Source organism: Taudactylus pleione, unplaced genomic scaffold, assembly GCF_031769625.1.
Source record: "Taudactylus pleione unplaced genomic scaffold, aTauple2 ptg000838l, whole genome shotgun sequence".
In the NCBI taxonomy this organism is placed as follows: domain Eukaryota; kingdom Metazoa; phylum Chordata; class Amphibia; order Anura; family Myobatrachidae; genus Taudactylus; species Taudactylus pleione.
Window position 1 is genome coordinate 370,001 of NW_028285240.1, and position 15,160 is coordinate 385,160.

The 15,160-nt window shown below is 45.4% G+C and overlaps 1 protein-coding gene across 2 annotated transcripts in view; it reads left to right on the forward strand.

Annotated features, from left to right (window-relative positions):
• Positions 1-15,160, forward strand: part of LOC148474515 (uncharacterized) — a 43,495-nt gene that overhangs the window by 15,052 nt on the left and 13,283 nt on the right. The window contains exons 1-2 of one of the 2 annotated variants that reach the window (XM_088458482.1): positions 10,877-11,050; positions 14,402-14,528. In XM_088458482.1, coding sequence (XP_088314608.1) covers positions 14,486-14,528 — 43 coding nt within the window. In that variant the 5' untranslated portion in view covers positions 10,877-11,050; positions 14,402-14,485. Of the gene's footprint in view, positions 1-10,876; positions 11,051-14,401; positions 14,529-15,160 lie in introns of those variants that run through there. The other variant, XM_088458481.1, reaches the window with a different exon arrangement.

Consider the following 15,160-nt stretch of genomic DNA (forward strand, 5'->3'; position numbering starts at 1 on the left):
CAGAAAGTTCTGTTATCTTATACTCAGTGTACAGCCATGGGCAAAAGTTATGAGAATGACACAAATATCGGTTTTCACAAAGTTTGCTGCTTCAGTCTTTTAGACCTTTGTGTCAGATGTTACTATGTATACTGAGGTAACATTACATAAGTGTCAGATGTTACTATGGTATACTGAGGTAACATTACATAAGTGTCAGATGTTACTATGGTATACTGAGGTAACATTACAGCATGACATAAGTGTCAGATGTTACTATGGTATACTGAGGTAACATTACAGCATGACATAAGTGTCAGATGTTACTATGGTATACTGAGGTAACATTACAGCATTACATAACTGTCAGATGTTACTATGGTATACTGAGGTAACATTGCTGCATTACATAAGTGTCAGAGGCTTTTATTGACAATTGCATTAAGTTTATGCAGAGTGAATATTTGCAGTGTTGACCCTTCTCTTTCAATACCTCTGCAATTCGCCCTGGCAGCTGTCAATCACCTTCTGGCCACATACTGACTGATGGCCGCCCATTCTTGCCTAATCAATGCTTGGAGTCTGTCAGAATTTTGGGGTTTTTGTTTGTCCACCCACCTCTTGAGGATTGACCAGAAGTTCTCAATGGGATTATGGTCTGGGGAGTTTCCTGGCCATGGACCCAAAATTTCGATGTTTTGTTCCCCGAGCCACTTGACTATCACTTTTGCCTTATGGCAAGGTGCTCCATCATGCTGGAAAAGGCATTGTTCCTCTCCAAACTGTTCTTGGATGGTTGGGAGAAGTTGCTCTTGGAGGATGTTTTGGTACCATTCTTTATTCATGGCTGTGTTCTTACTGATGGTAGCGCTCATCTTTCCTTCTCTGGACAAGCGTTTTTCCAGATGCCCCAAACAATCTGAGAGGGGATTCATCAGAGAATATAACTTTACCCCAGTCCTCAGCAGTCCAATCCCTGTATCTTTTGCAGTATATCAGTTGTGGCAGGGCTAAAATGCAGTGGAAATGTTGTTTTTGGGATTAAGTTTCATTGTCTTGGCAAAGAGAGACTTTGCAATTAATTGCAATTCATCTGATCACTCTTCATTACATTCTGGAGTATATGCAAATTTCCATCATAAACACTGAAGCATAAAACTTTGACAACCAATACTTGTGTAATTCTCAAAACTTTTGGCCATGGCTGTGATTAAGGGGGGGGAGGGTGTATAATTGTATATGTATGGTGTGTGTAATATAGTGCTACCGCTAGGCTGTTTTAGTGAGACGCTGCACCCTGCCCTATTTTAAAGGGACAAAATGTGTCCTACCCTTTTAACGGCGGCCCGCTAAAACAGCCTGCCGCAGGTGGGAAAAGTTGCAGTGACCTATCTCCCCCGGGTGAAGAGGAGAGCTTGGGGGAAGCCTAGTACCTCTGTAAGTGCTGGACATGCCCCCAAGTGTGCTGAATTGGGAGCGTCTCAATTCCACGCCGCCTTTCCCCTCTTCGTCGTGCATAGTGACTCCCTGCCCGCGGTCTAGCGTGAACACTATAATATATGTCCTGCCAGTGGGTGTAATCCTGAGGTACCTATAAAGTGGAAAGGATTACACACCATTAGAGAGAGAGCTTGCACCCAATCTCTGCAGAGCTTACAGAATAGCTCCTGCCTGGGGGGGTGTCACGATGAACTGCAAGTGTAACATAGGGTGCAGGACAACTTAATTCCCATCATCAACATGGGGTGTGCTGTTTTGGCATCATAAGTTTTCCATCACACCTCTTTGCAATGCTCATACTACCATATGTGCCCAAGTAATGCCTGGCAGCAGATCGTACTGAATTTAATTTTCCCCAAATAGTGCTATTTGTAACTGCGCATTATCCAAATTTAAAGTTTTGGAGATTTTGTTGGGGGCAAACAGAAATGATGGTTCTGAGAGGCGAGATGGATGATAGCGTATACTGTCCAGCGCTGTCTGTCGTATAGGGAAAATGAAAACTAAAAAAATTATAGCCCCTCACTTCTAAGGTAAAAGTGGTATCTGGACATGCATGTCCCGCGTCATTGGGATCTGGACATGCATGTCCCGCGTCATTGGGATCTGGACATGCATGTCCCGCGGTCATTGGTATTTGCATGTCCCGCGGTCATTGGGATCTGGACATGCATGTCCCGCGGTCATTGGGATCTGGACATGCATGTCCCGCGGTCATTGGGATCTGGACATGCATGTCCCGCGGTCATTGGGATCTGGACATGCATGTCCCGCGGTCATTGGGATCTGGACATGCATGTCCCGCGGTCATTGGGATCTGGACATGCATGTCCCGCGGTCATTGGGATCTGGACATGCATGTCCCACGGTCATTGGGATCTGGACATGCATGTCCCGCGTCATTGGGATCTGGACATGCATGTCCCGCGTCATTGGGATCTGGACATGCATGTCCCGCGTCATTGGGATCTGGACATGCATGTCCCGCGTCATTGGGATCTGGACATGCATGTCCCGCGTCATTGGGATCTGGACATGCATGTCCCGCGTCATTAAACCGATCTCTGCTTTTTAGCGAAAATTGCATAAGGTGACCTTTTGGACATATTTACTTTTTTAAAATTTTTAAATACATTCTTATTCATTAGCCGGGGAGTCCCAGGGGTTCTGAACGATGTCCTCACGTTTTTATATTCGAATAAGATTTTTTTTTTAAAAGTTATCTTCATCATTTGGAGGAGAGAACTAAAAGCTGTAATTTCACCCAATCATGCTGGGCACATCTGTCAGATATCTGTCCAATCTGGCTGGCTGGAATGAAAACCTGGTAATGTATGGGAGCACAGTTGATCATATGGTTTTAAACACTGAAAAAAGGACAAAAAGAATTGTTCAAATTGGTTAAATTTGTGTGTTTTAACCAATTTGTCTGACCATTTTTGTCTATTTTCCAGTGTTTGTGAGCAAATGGACGATTGTCATTTGCTCCCATACATTACCAGGTTTTCATTCCAACCAGCCAGATTGGACAGATATCTGACAGAAAAATGTATAGTGTATGGCCATCTAAGCTGTGTACACACGTAAAGATTTTCTGTCCAACCATCCACTAGTTGATTGGTTGGAATGAATATCTGGTAAGGTATGAAAGTAAATGACAATCAGCAATTTGCTCCCAAACACCGGAAAATGGACAAAAACTGTTTGAACAAATTGTTTAGATCAAACATTTAACAAACTTGTCTGACGTCATTTTCATCTGTTTTCTGGCATTTAGGAGCAAATTGCTGATCATCAGTTACTCCCATCCGTTACCAGATTTTCACTTCAACCAATCAACTAGTTGGATGGTTGGACGTGTATGCAGCATTAAGGCCCCCATACACCAGCAATTGATTGCAGCAATTCTGCAATTTGCAATCGATTGTGTATAAAAATCTTTCCCTTTTTCAATCGATTGCAAATTGCAGAATTGCTGCAATCAATTGCTGATGTAGGGGGGCCTTTAGTCTTTTACCGAGATTTCTAATTTGTCATGGAAGCTAATTACATCAGCCCCTTTGTTACACACACAAGTTTTCTCCATCCACTAGGGGACACTGGAGAGCATAGACAGTGGGGTATACACGGTGCTGAGAGGGAGCTGGCACTTTAAATATTAAGAAGTGTAACTAGCTCCTCCCCCTCCAAGCCTCAGTATTAGTTTGTGCCCGAGGGGAGCTGATGTGTCTCACACTCCTCCTCCTCAGGGGTTGGTAATATAGTTAGGTAGCACTTTTGTGCTGAAGATAGAATCATTGAGGACAGACAGGAAGTAGCTGCACTGCCTGTCTGCGACAATGGAGCTGCCGGGGGACCCGCTCGCAAGTGCACGCACTTGGCCTGGGGTCCCCGACTGCTGAGACCACCGTCTCCTTAAGGGGTTCCACATGCCGCTGCGTGCAGCGCGCATACGGTCCCCATCAGTCACTACCGCAGCTACCTGTGAATATACCCTGGCTCCCCGAGTAGAGGGTAGCCGGGTTATTATTATTATAGCAGGCGGTATAATACCTGCTCCATCTAACGGAGCAGCGGGCTGTAACTAAGATACCGCCCTACCTCTCTCTCTGCGGAAGGCTGCTTTGACTGACAGAGCAGCAGGCAGCAGTGGTGGGTATCCCTGAGTCCCCGAGTAGCGGGGTGGCCAGGTTATTGAACTCGCTGCACAAGGCTGCTCCGACGATCGGAGCAGTAGGCAGGGACTGTAGGTATCCCTGGCTCCCCGAGTAGCGGGGTAGCCAGGTTATTAGTATAAAAGGCGGTATAATACTGGGCCCTGCCAACTTCTGCGCAAAACAGCAGCAGGCAGCAGCTGTGAGTATCCTGGCTCCCCTTGTAGCGGGGTAGCCAGGTAATTACTATGGTATAATCCAGTTACTACCGCCCTGCCTCTCTCTCTGCGCAAGGCTGCTCTGACTGACAGAGCAGCAGGCAGCAGTGGTGGGTATCCCTGAGTCCCCGAGTAGCGGGGTGGCCAGGTCATATTGGTACACTCACAGCACAAGGCTGCTCCGGCTAGTGGAGCAGCAGGGCAGATAGCTGTAGCTCACCACGTGGCGCACACAGCTTTCATGTAAGCAGCGGGGTGTAGCAGTAACATTCCCCGCTGCAGGAGCCTCATACAGGCTCATTAGTAACAGGATGATTGCCACTTACCGCTTGGCAATAATAAATAGCGCACTTACAGTACATTTGAGCGCCATAGCAGGGGCGGAGCTTAGCTCCGGCGTCCTGCTGGGGGCGGAGCTTAGCTCCGGCGTCCTGTTTTTTCCTCTGCAGCCCCAGCGCTTCTCTGGAAGATGCTGGCGGCGATTACAACTCTGCCAAATGTGTTTATACACCTATATCTATATATGTTGCTGTAGTGATCCTGATAGTCTAAACGGAACTGTAAGTACACAGTGTGATTTAGGCTGGGCAGGAGAGCATTTCAGTATCTGCCTAGCGTTTTTCTGGCACTGCTAGGAGCGCTATTAGGGCAGGTGTGGCTCTCTTCTGTCTCTGTATACCAATTTCCGCCGTTGACCTTTTTCATTTCAATTTAATGTTTGTGTAAGGTCTGTATGTGTCACGAGACTAAGGTGTCTCTACAAATATTGTGTAACACTAACTCCCTGTTGTGTAGCGTACAAGGTAATTGGCTGACACTTCCGTTAAGGAGCTTAGATATTTGTATATATACATATATCTATCACTGACGGAGATAGACAGGAGTGTTACCCTCATAAAAGGCTCCCGTACCACTGATCAGGGTCAGATACTGTAAAAACTTTTCCACGTGCGGATAATGTTTTGTTTTTTCCTTGCAGTGAATCTAGAGTGTGTAAGAGCCGTATAGCTCTGTGCACTAATACCCTGCTGCACTAATACCCTGCTGCACTAATACCCTGCTGCACTAATACCCTGCTGCACTAATACCCTGCTGCACTAATACCCTGCTGCACTAATACCCTGCTGCACTAATACCCTGCTGCACTAATACCCTGCTGCACTAATACCCTGCTGCACTTGTGGTCATGTTAGTTGAGACCCTGGTTCGAAAACATGGATCACTGGTGGTGCAGGTAATTACATTGCCTGTTATGTATATGTGTATATATATATATATACGATCTCGTCTGATCTTGGATGCTAAGCAGGGTCAGGCATGGTTAGTACTGGGAGACCGCCTGGGGATACCAGGTGGTGTAGGCTTAAATCTGACAGGTATGGCAAAAAGGGGACACTAGTCCTGTCCCACAGTATTCTTTCCAAAAGGAAATAACAGACTTGCTATTGCACTTTCAGTTGCATAAAACTAATTTATGTCCTGTTGTCGGCTAGGGAACATACGGATAAACTTCAGATGTCCCAGCGTTTATATATATTTTTCTCTTTTCATGCATAGCAGTATATAAGGTGATACAATTCCATTTGTACAGCTGCAGGTCTGATACTGCGTCCTGTTATGGTAATTTACAGGGGGTAGATCCTCTCATATCCTGTCTGCAGTTTCCTCCCCTAGAAGTCCTTATACCAGGGCCCTCGTTTCGGCCCTTTCGGGTTCCGGATTGTTCACGGGACTATAATCTTCCTGTGGTTCCGTAATTCAGGGTAGAGTCGCTATAACATCTACTCTATATAAAGTTACGTCCACTACTGAGTCTAGGGCAGGAGGCTTTCCTCTTACCTGGGGGTTCCACAGTGGAAGCGAGTCTTTAGGACTTCAGTGTCGTATGGACGGTGTCTTGTACGAACGATTGGGTCTGGGTTTTCATCACTCGCGGATACAAGCTTGACTTATTAGTTTCTCTCTCTACCTTCTTTTTCTTTTTACCAAGTCTCCAACAATAGAATTATAATATTGTTTTACAGAAGATTATACACTAGCTTCTATCCACAAGTGTGAAGATTCAGGTTCCCAGCCATCAGACCAGTCTTTGCGTGATCCTGAGGCCTTACGACTCGGTCAGACCTCACTTTCTCTATCAAGCACCAACTGTCTAATGCGTCACATTCACACAGCCAAGGGTTGTGCGCTGTTACCTTTTATTACAATATTGCATCCATAGAGAGCTAGACAATCTCTCATACAAACAGCGCACCCATTGCAGACCCCCCCCCCTCCGGTGCGCAACCTACATAATATCTGTATTCTCTACTAGAATCTCACTGTATTCCTACAGATTTTCAAAGTTTTACATAGTCCCTTCAGTTGATACGGGACTAGAGAAGGGAGAATCTCCATATCTCTGGATATCAAAGACAATTTCTTCACATCCCTTTTAAGGCCGCCTCCTCAGGTGCTTCTGAGATTAGTTTTCTGGATCTCTCCTTTCCACAGAGGTCATGGTTGTCATGACGGTTATCCTTCAGATACATGAGTTCATTATTATCCTTTACCTAGATGATCCTCTGCTGAAGGCCCATTACGGGGTCTAATTATTGCAAAAGGTCAGTGATTCACAACAACCTCCTCGTCAGGGGTGGTCTCTGTGTTTTCCCTAGTCTATTCTGCTACGGAAAAAGGAGGGGAAAAAAGAAAGCAGCGCAGCTTCCATCCAGGACATGGTGACGAGAGGGTCCTTCGACATAGTCTGGTATTGATTTGGAATTCTCTCCCGAGTTTTTTTGTTTTTTCTTTTCAACTACTCCCTCTCTCTTAGTGAGCAGAATCCCATCTTTCCCTTCTCCTACCGGTTAAAGTTCGTCCCAGAACTCGGATACCCTTCTCTGGTGGTTGAACTAGATTTCCTATTGGAGGGAAAGAGATTGAGTTGGGGATGGGACTCTTCACCACAGACACGAGTCTGATAGGATGTGAAGCTATGTTTACGGTTCAGCACTTCCAGGGCCGTTGGGTTTCACTGGAAGCTATTCAGAAAGCTGATCACCTGTTGTGAGGCCACAGCACGACGCCAAGACAGTGGCGTACATTAATCACAGTGAATATGTCCGGCGATTTTAAAGGTAGTATGCGGGATTTTAACCTGGGCGGAAAGGTTTGCAATGGCAATCTCGAATATTTTCATTCCAGGTGCAGAGTATTCAGAGACCGACTTCCTTAGCCGGTAGGACGAGCATCCAGGGCTCTACTCCTGTAGGTCCCTTGTTTACCTAAGGCGGGGTCTTCCTCAGGTCGACCTCATGACATCAAGTCGCAATCATGAACTGACTTTCTACTGCTCTAGGACGAGAGACCCGGAGGCAGTGACGGTGGAGGCATTGTCATCACTGTGGCAGTTCACGTTTATCTGTTTCCTCTACTCCCTTGGATTTTACACATCAGAAGGGTGAGGGCCAGGGATCTCTTGGTATCTCTGGATTGACATAGTAGATCTTGGTATTTCAGCCTTCAGTTTCTGCAGGTCGACGAGCAGTGGCCTATACCTCTGAGAGAAGTTCTCGTACTACCGGTTCCTTTAGTCTATCCACACTGAAGACAGCTATGTTTGATAGCGTGGCTCTTAAAAAGGCCATTTTCAGAATTACCGGAATCCAATATAGGGCAAGCCTTGCCATGCTTACAGCTAGGAAGGAGGGGTAATTCTAATCATTACCACCATTAGGGTCAATCTTCTGTTGCGTGGTGTGAATGTGGAGGGGCTCTTCCTACTGAATTCAACCTAGCCACATTCTGCAAACAGGTTCTCGCCTCATACAGTATGTGATTGGGTTTGCTGAAAGTTACATTTTCAGCTTTGACCGACCATTTTCTTCCAGAACAAGTGTGTCTTGCATTCTGGAGATTGACTTTTTCTACAGGGTGTGATCCGGTTGCTACCACCCTGTGTTCCTCCTGCGGCTCATGGCAAATGGATCTCGTATTTTCTTTCTTGCAGTCTCCTCTGCTCGACCTTTGGTGGTTGGAGGAGTTCAGATACCTTTCATGGAAGGTAACAATGGCATCAGCCAGGAGGGTGTTGGCTCGGGGAGCTCTATCCTGTTGTCCTCCATTCCTGATATTTTACAAGGATAGAGCGGACCTCCGTACTAAAATGGATTTTCTTTCAAAAGGGGTTTCGGCTTTCTACATCAACCTACCTATTGTGGTACCGGTTTTTCCTCGACACTCTCTCCTTCGTCAGGATCCTTGGATGATGTTAGGCCTCTTCATTTTTATGTGGTAGGGACTGCAGCCATAGGCAAATCAAGCTTTATTTGTTTTGTATGACGCAGTTCGTCTTGGTTGGCCAGCTTCAACAGTGTCTCTGGCCCTCTGGTTTTGTATGATTATCAATCAGGCATATATGACTTCATCTTAGGAGTCTCTGTGTTTCTCCTACGCCATTTGCTCTGTAGACTCTTCCTGGGCGTTTGCTCACAGGGTTTTTCCATGTAGTTCTTTATAGAGAGGATATTTGGTCTGGCCGACATTCCTTTCTTTTTCTAGATTTGACATGTTTGCGGCCTCTGCAGCGCAGTATGACCGGTCTGTTTTGCAGGGTTCTCAGTGCTTTCCCGCCCGTACTGGGAGCTCTGGGAAGTCCCCACGGTCTATGCTCTCCAGTGTCCCCTAGTGGATGAAGGAGAAAACGGGATTTTGGTACTTACCGATAAATCCCTTTCTCCGATTCCATAGGGGACACTGGACGCCCACCCTGCGCTGTTCCTTCCTGCCAGGGTTGGGGTCTTTTTATGTTATGTCTGTTGGACAATGATTTGATGTCTCTGGTTGTGTTACGTTATTTGTTTTGTTCAACCTTTTCATATGTTTTGTGTACTGGCTTTGCCGCCTCCTCTTCCGTTTGTTTTTTCTCAACTCCCCTCAGGCACAGTTTTCTAATACTGAGGCTTGGAGGGGGGTATAGAGGGGGAGCAGCTAGTTACACTTCTTAATATTTAAAGTGCCAGCTCCCTCTCAGCACCGTTTATACCCCACTGTCTATGCTCTCCAGTGTCCCCTATGGAATCGGAGGAAAGGATTTATCGGTAAGTACCAAAATCCTGTTTTATTCCCGTCGTCACTTGTATCATACCGTAAGATGTCAAAATTTCAATTTGTACATTTTATAATATTTAAGAAAATGTTTTTAAAAGGCAATAAGCAGATATTAGTGTTCACTCTAGGTCCGGCGGCAGGCAGGAGGCCGGACCTAGAGCACATCTGCGAGCGTGCGACCGAAAAGGGGGTGTGGCCAATGAAAAGGTGGTGTCTTTATGACGGGCAGCCCCCAAGCGCCGCGCTGCATGCGCCCGGCGTTCATTCACCGGCAGTGACCGCTGCTCTTTAGTTTTCCCCACCTGCGGGACACTGCGGCCCGCGGGTGGATGACAGAACCAGCAGGCTGTTCAGTGGGGCCCCACGCTGGAGGGCAGGGTGCTTTCTACCCTTCAGAAATAGGGCAGGGCCGGGCGCCATGCTGTAACAGACTAGCGGTAACGCTAGATATACTACTATAGCACATGCAAAAAATCATGTTTGAGAACCTAATATTGTTAGTTTTCAGCTGCATTTCTAATGTATTCAGTATGTCCTCGCTGTACGGCACATAACCGCTCTCTGACCCGCCTGTGGGTAATCGTCAACATGCCCATATTCTACAAATAGTATAAAATCATTAGTAAATTATTACTGCGTGTAACAAATAGTATGAAATCATTAGTAAATTATTACTCGGTGTAATACATAGAATGAATTCATTAATAAATTATTACTCTGTGTAACACATAGTGTGAATTCATTAATAAATTATTACTCGGTGTAAGACATAGTATGAAATTATTAGTAAATTATTACTCGGTGTGACACATAGTATGAAATCATTTGTAAATTATTACTCGGTGTAACACATAGTATGAAATCATTAGTAAATTATTACTCGGTGTAACACATAGTGTGAAATCATTAGTAAATTATTACTCGGTGTAACACATAGTGTGAAATCATTAGTAAATTATTACTCGGTGTAACACATAGTATGAAATCATTAGTAAATTATTACTCGGTGTAACACATAGTGTGAAATCATTATTAAATTATTACTCGGTGTAACACATAGTATGAAATCATTAGTAAATTATTACTCGGTGTAACACATAGTATGAAATCATTAGTAAATTATTACCCGGTGTAACATAGTATGAAATCATTAGTAAATTATTACTCGGTGTAACACATAGTATGAAATCATTAGTAAATTATTACTCGGTGTAACACATAGTATGAAATCATTAGTAAATTATTACTCGGTGTAACACATAGTAGTGGTTTATTATGTGTAGCATTTGGATTTTTCCTCCCTGAGCTTTGTCCATTATTGGCATAGGAGCGATATGAGGGTCCTGTCATTGTGAAGGGCGGGGTCGTCATTGCTATACCAGTATTTATAGTGTTGGGGAACATGATTAAAATTTGGGTTAGTAATTAACTTGAAGTCTTCTATGTATTGCCCTCACCACACTTCTATTTCAGAATATATAAAATAGAAAATGTCTACTTCCAGGAGACGTGAGATTTAATGCTACCACTACTTACTCTAGATGCCGGATTCTCCTAAAGCCGTGGTGCGCAGGCAGCCATGATTCTGACTGCTCCTTATTCTTGTAGGTAAATACCAGTACAGCTTACATATAGCACAAGGATTTCATTAGTTTAAACATCCTAAGTATTGCAAGTTCATAATTCATTACTGTATTGGTCATGAAAACTTCCATTCTATGAGTCAAGGAACACAGATATTCTCTTGTCCATGTTTTATTATATACTCAGGTGTGATGTGCCACACGCAATGTTTTCATCAAATACTTTAGTTCTGTTTCCCTGACCGTACAGCCCTGCCGGCAGCCATATGTACTTACTATCATTTATCTGTTGTCCGTTTATGCAGCCCAGTGTTCACGCTAGGCTGTTTGAGCAGGGCGCCGCGTCCTGACGGAATTTCATACACTAACCCCCCGTGGCTACATGCGGGACTGAAGCAGCTTTGCAGTCATTAAATGAAAGTTTAAGCCGTGTGGGAGCGTCACATTTCAAGAGGAAAAGAATGAAAGCGGAAAACTATGGGCCGTATACTCAATTAGCGGCGAAAACGGCAACAGGCGAAAAAAAAATGGAGACTTGTTTCTCCATCCCAGACCAGGAGAAAAAAAATACCAATTTTTGGCTAAAAATGTGGGGATTTCTTTCAGAACCCTTTGGAACCCCCCCTAATGATAAATTACCGGAAAAAAATTCCCCCCCAATTTACGTGCAACAGTAATTTCCTGGGAAAAAAAATAGCTTTCTATCATGTTTTTTTTTTTTTTTTTTTTGGTTCAAAATTTGCGAGTACGCAATTTACAATTTTTTTCCCTGTAATTTATCATTCGGGGGCGTCCAAAGGTTCTGAAAGAAATCCCCACATTTTTTGCCAAAAATAGGAATTTTGCATTTTTTATCTTCTGGGATGGAGAGAACTTTTCTCTAGTTTGTTTTTTTCGCCTGTTGCCGATTTTGCCTGTTTTTTGGTGAAAATTTCCCAATATTTTCGTCGAAAAACGTCCGTTTTCGTCAATGGCGATAAGAATAATGTCCGTCTGCAGTAACTCTTTCTGAGATTCCAGGTGTGAGTGGTCAGCGAATGGGACCAAGCAGACTCACTGGGAATCTAGGTGCGCTGCACACACAGCTGCATTGCAGAACCAAGAGTCACAGATGGGAACCAGCCAGACTCACGCAGGGGTTCTGTGCATAGGCAGCTCCACCAGGGGCTTTGCTGTAGCAGTTGGTGCATTGCCGGCAACTGCAGTGCAGACTCAGGGCTCACTTGCCCGGAAACCTGCTGCGCTCCCCCAGGAATGCTAGAGTGCAGGCTTGCTGGTGGTTAGGCCATGCCCCAACATGTCAGAGCTGTATTGGCAATATAAGGGGGCTCACACATTATTAGGCAGGTGGCTTAAATGTTATGTACTGTAGGAGGATGGGTCCCTGTGATCTTTCAGCATAAGCAGCAACTAATTACCCTCACAAGCTTGTGCATTATAGGAGAAAGCTGCGCCCACCTGCTTTCCTTCTGTTATACCTGTATCCGGTATCGCCCTGCCGTGCCCTTGCCTGCGCACACTGGTAGTTACACTGCCAGATGTCTCGCTGCAATGCCATGGTTAGTGTAGGTTACGTGCGTTCTGTGTACAACTTGTCTGTCTTTATACTACATAATACTGGTATTTATTTAATGTTGGACAACTTCTATATCTTTCTCTGGTTTCCAGTAATTCAGACTTTGTGGCTCCCATATGTGCGGCCTGTAATATATATACTATATCAGCGCACACTATAAAATGTTGTGCACGTCTAGCAATATTTAATAGCATAAATATACTGTATATCGCAGCTCACTCAATCACACACATCTATTCGTTAACATAGGCTCTGTATTCTATGAACCAATATATAACGCATGTACCCTGACATCTTATGGCGTTGTGCCCTAACAATGCAGCTCTGTGACGTAGCGTGTACAGAATATATGTAATATACAGCAGCTCCTCTCAGTGCGCCAGGTCCCGTCTCGCCCTGCTGGCAGCAAGTGTCTTTTTTTTTTTTTTTTTTTTGCCTGAATGCGGATGTGACAACCACTTCACGATTCTGTACTAATTAATTTTATATATGACCGTGTATATCTGTGACTGAGTCTGATCCTATATAGCTTGTAGCGCTTTGTATATAGACTCACTTAGTGTTCACGCTAGCCCCGGCGGCAGGCAGGGTGCCGGAGCTAGAGAGGGCAACTTTGCGCGCCTGAAAAGGGGGCGTGTCTATAAGACGCGTCCCCTTTTTCGTCATACTTGGGGGCGTGCCCGGCACTTACGGACACGCTGGGCAGCACTCAAGCGCTGCAGACAGTGAGAATAGATGACAGGCGAATGCGCCCGGCGTCTATTCTCCAGCGGTGACCGGGTCACCGCACATTTCTCCACCCGCAGGACACTGCGACCCGCGGGTGAAGACGGCACCCGCAGGCTGTGAGGGCAGGGTGCTTTATGCCCTACAGAAGGAGGGCAGGGCGCCGCACCCCGCTAAAACAGCCTAGCGGGAATGCTACTCACTGTCATACAGTTATATATTTTGGGCTCTATTGATCGGGAAGTAAACAATGCCGGGAAGGAGCTCCTGGCGCTATTCTATTCAGCGCGCTGTTAAGGATTTTTTTTCCCGCATCCCTCCATGGGTACGAGCAGAAATCCAACAAAAGTACAGGCGCGGTACTGTTTTCTGCCCTTAGCACCGGGAAGTTTAGTCGGAGAATGCCCGTTCTTGCGACTAAACACCCTGTTTAAGGCATGAGAGGCGGGAGACTGGGCATTCCCTGACCTAACAGCGCACATAATTAAATAGTGCCGGGAGCTCCCTCCTGGCGCTATTTACTTCGCGATCAATTGAATCGAGCCCTTTATATCCAGACTCTGTCTTGCACAGATGTGTCGTCTATTAAAGTAATTGGTGCGGTGTGGTAATGTGGTTGGTCGCATGTGTTTGACTAAGACATTTTCGAACAAGATGCGAAACGCTTGGTGCAAGCAGAGTCGCAGAGGACCTTGCTGCTCACTTGCGCCAGGCGTCTCATGCCGCATGGCTGATTAGGACACATCTGGTATTAGTTTGGAAAGTGGATGGAGGTGATAATACATATTTAATGGCGCTTGTTCCAGCTGGTTGAGCTCCGAGGAAAACTCTGGGAAAGGCCATTGTGAGACCTTTGGGGTCACTGCATACAGGGGGGCACTGCATACAGAGGGTCACTGCATACAGGGGGGCACTGCATACAGGGGGGCACTGCAGGAACAATTCCTAGTCAGATATGTATGTGTAGCAGTGTTTCTTCTCATGTGAATGATGTGTTTTGCACCCCTGGCCCATGTGTGGCTTTTATTGGCAGCTGCAGCCTTCCCATCATGCAATGCTTGTTTTGTGCTGCAGGTTCCAGTGTCGTATGATGATGTTGCAGTGATCTTCTCCGGAGAGGAGTGGGAGCTGCTGAGTAACCAGCAGAGGGCGCTGTATATGGAGGTGATGAAAGAGAACTACGAGCACTTCATCTTCTTAGGTAAGTTATTATTTTGTAAGTATGAGAGATGCCGGCCGCGCCGTTCCTCTGATTTATATAATCCCTTCCCGTCTATAACAATGTGTGTACATAACAGGAGTACTCCCCAGAGATGATCCGGGTGTAGGCTGCTCCCAGCGACAGACGCTTATGACTATATAACATTGTGTGTACATAACAGGAGTACTCCCCAGAGATGATCCGGGTGTAGGCTGCTCCCAGCGACAGACCCTTGTGTCTATAACAATGTGTGTACATAACAGGAGTACTCCCCAGAGATGATCCGGGTGTAGGCTGCTCCCAGCGACAGACGCTTGTGTCTATATAACAATGTGTGTACATAACAGGAGTACTCCCCAGAGATGATCCGGGTGTAGGCTGCTCCCAGCGACAGACGCTTGTGTCTATATAACAATGTGTGTACATAACAGGAGTACTCCCCAGTTGACTCTTCCCTTCCTATTTGTAATAGTTATGATGTCCTGTATGTACAGCTTATTGTACAGTGCTGGGGGAGAGACTCGTGTGATAAATCTGTATATTCATATTTGTATATAATGTAATTGGCCAAGAAGGCTGTAGCCATTGTAAGAGAGAAGTGACCATGAGATTCAGCCAGTTGTATATGGAAC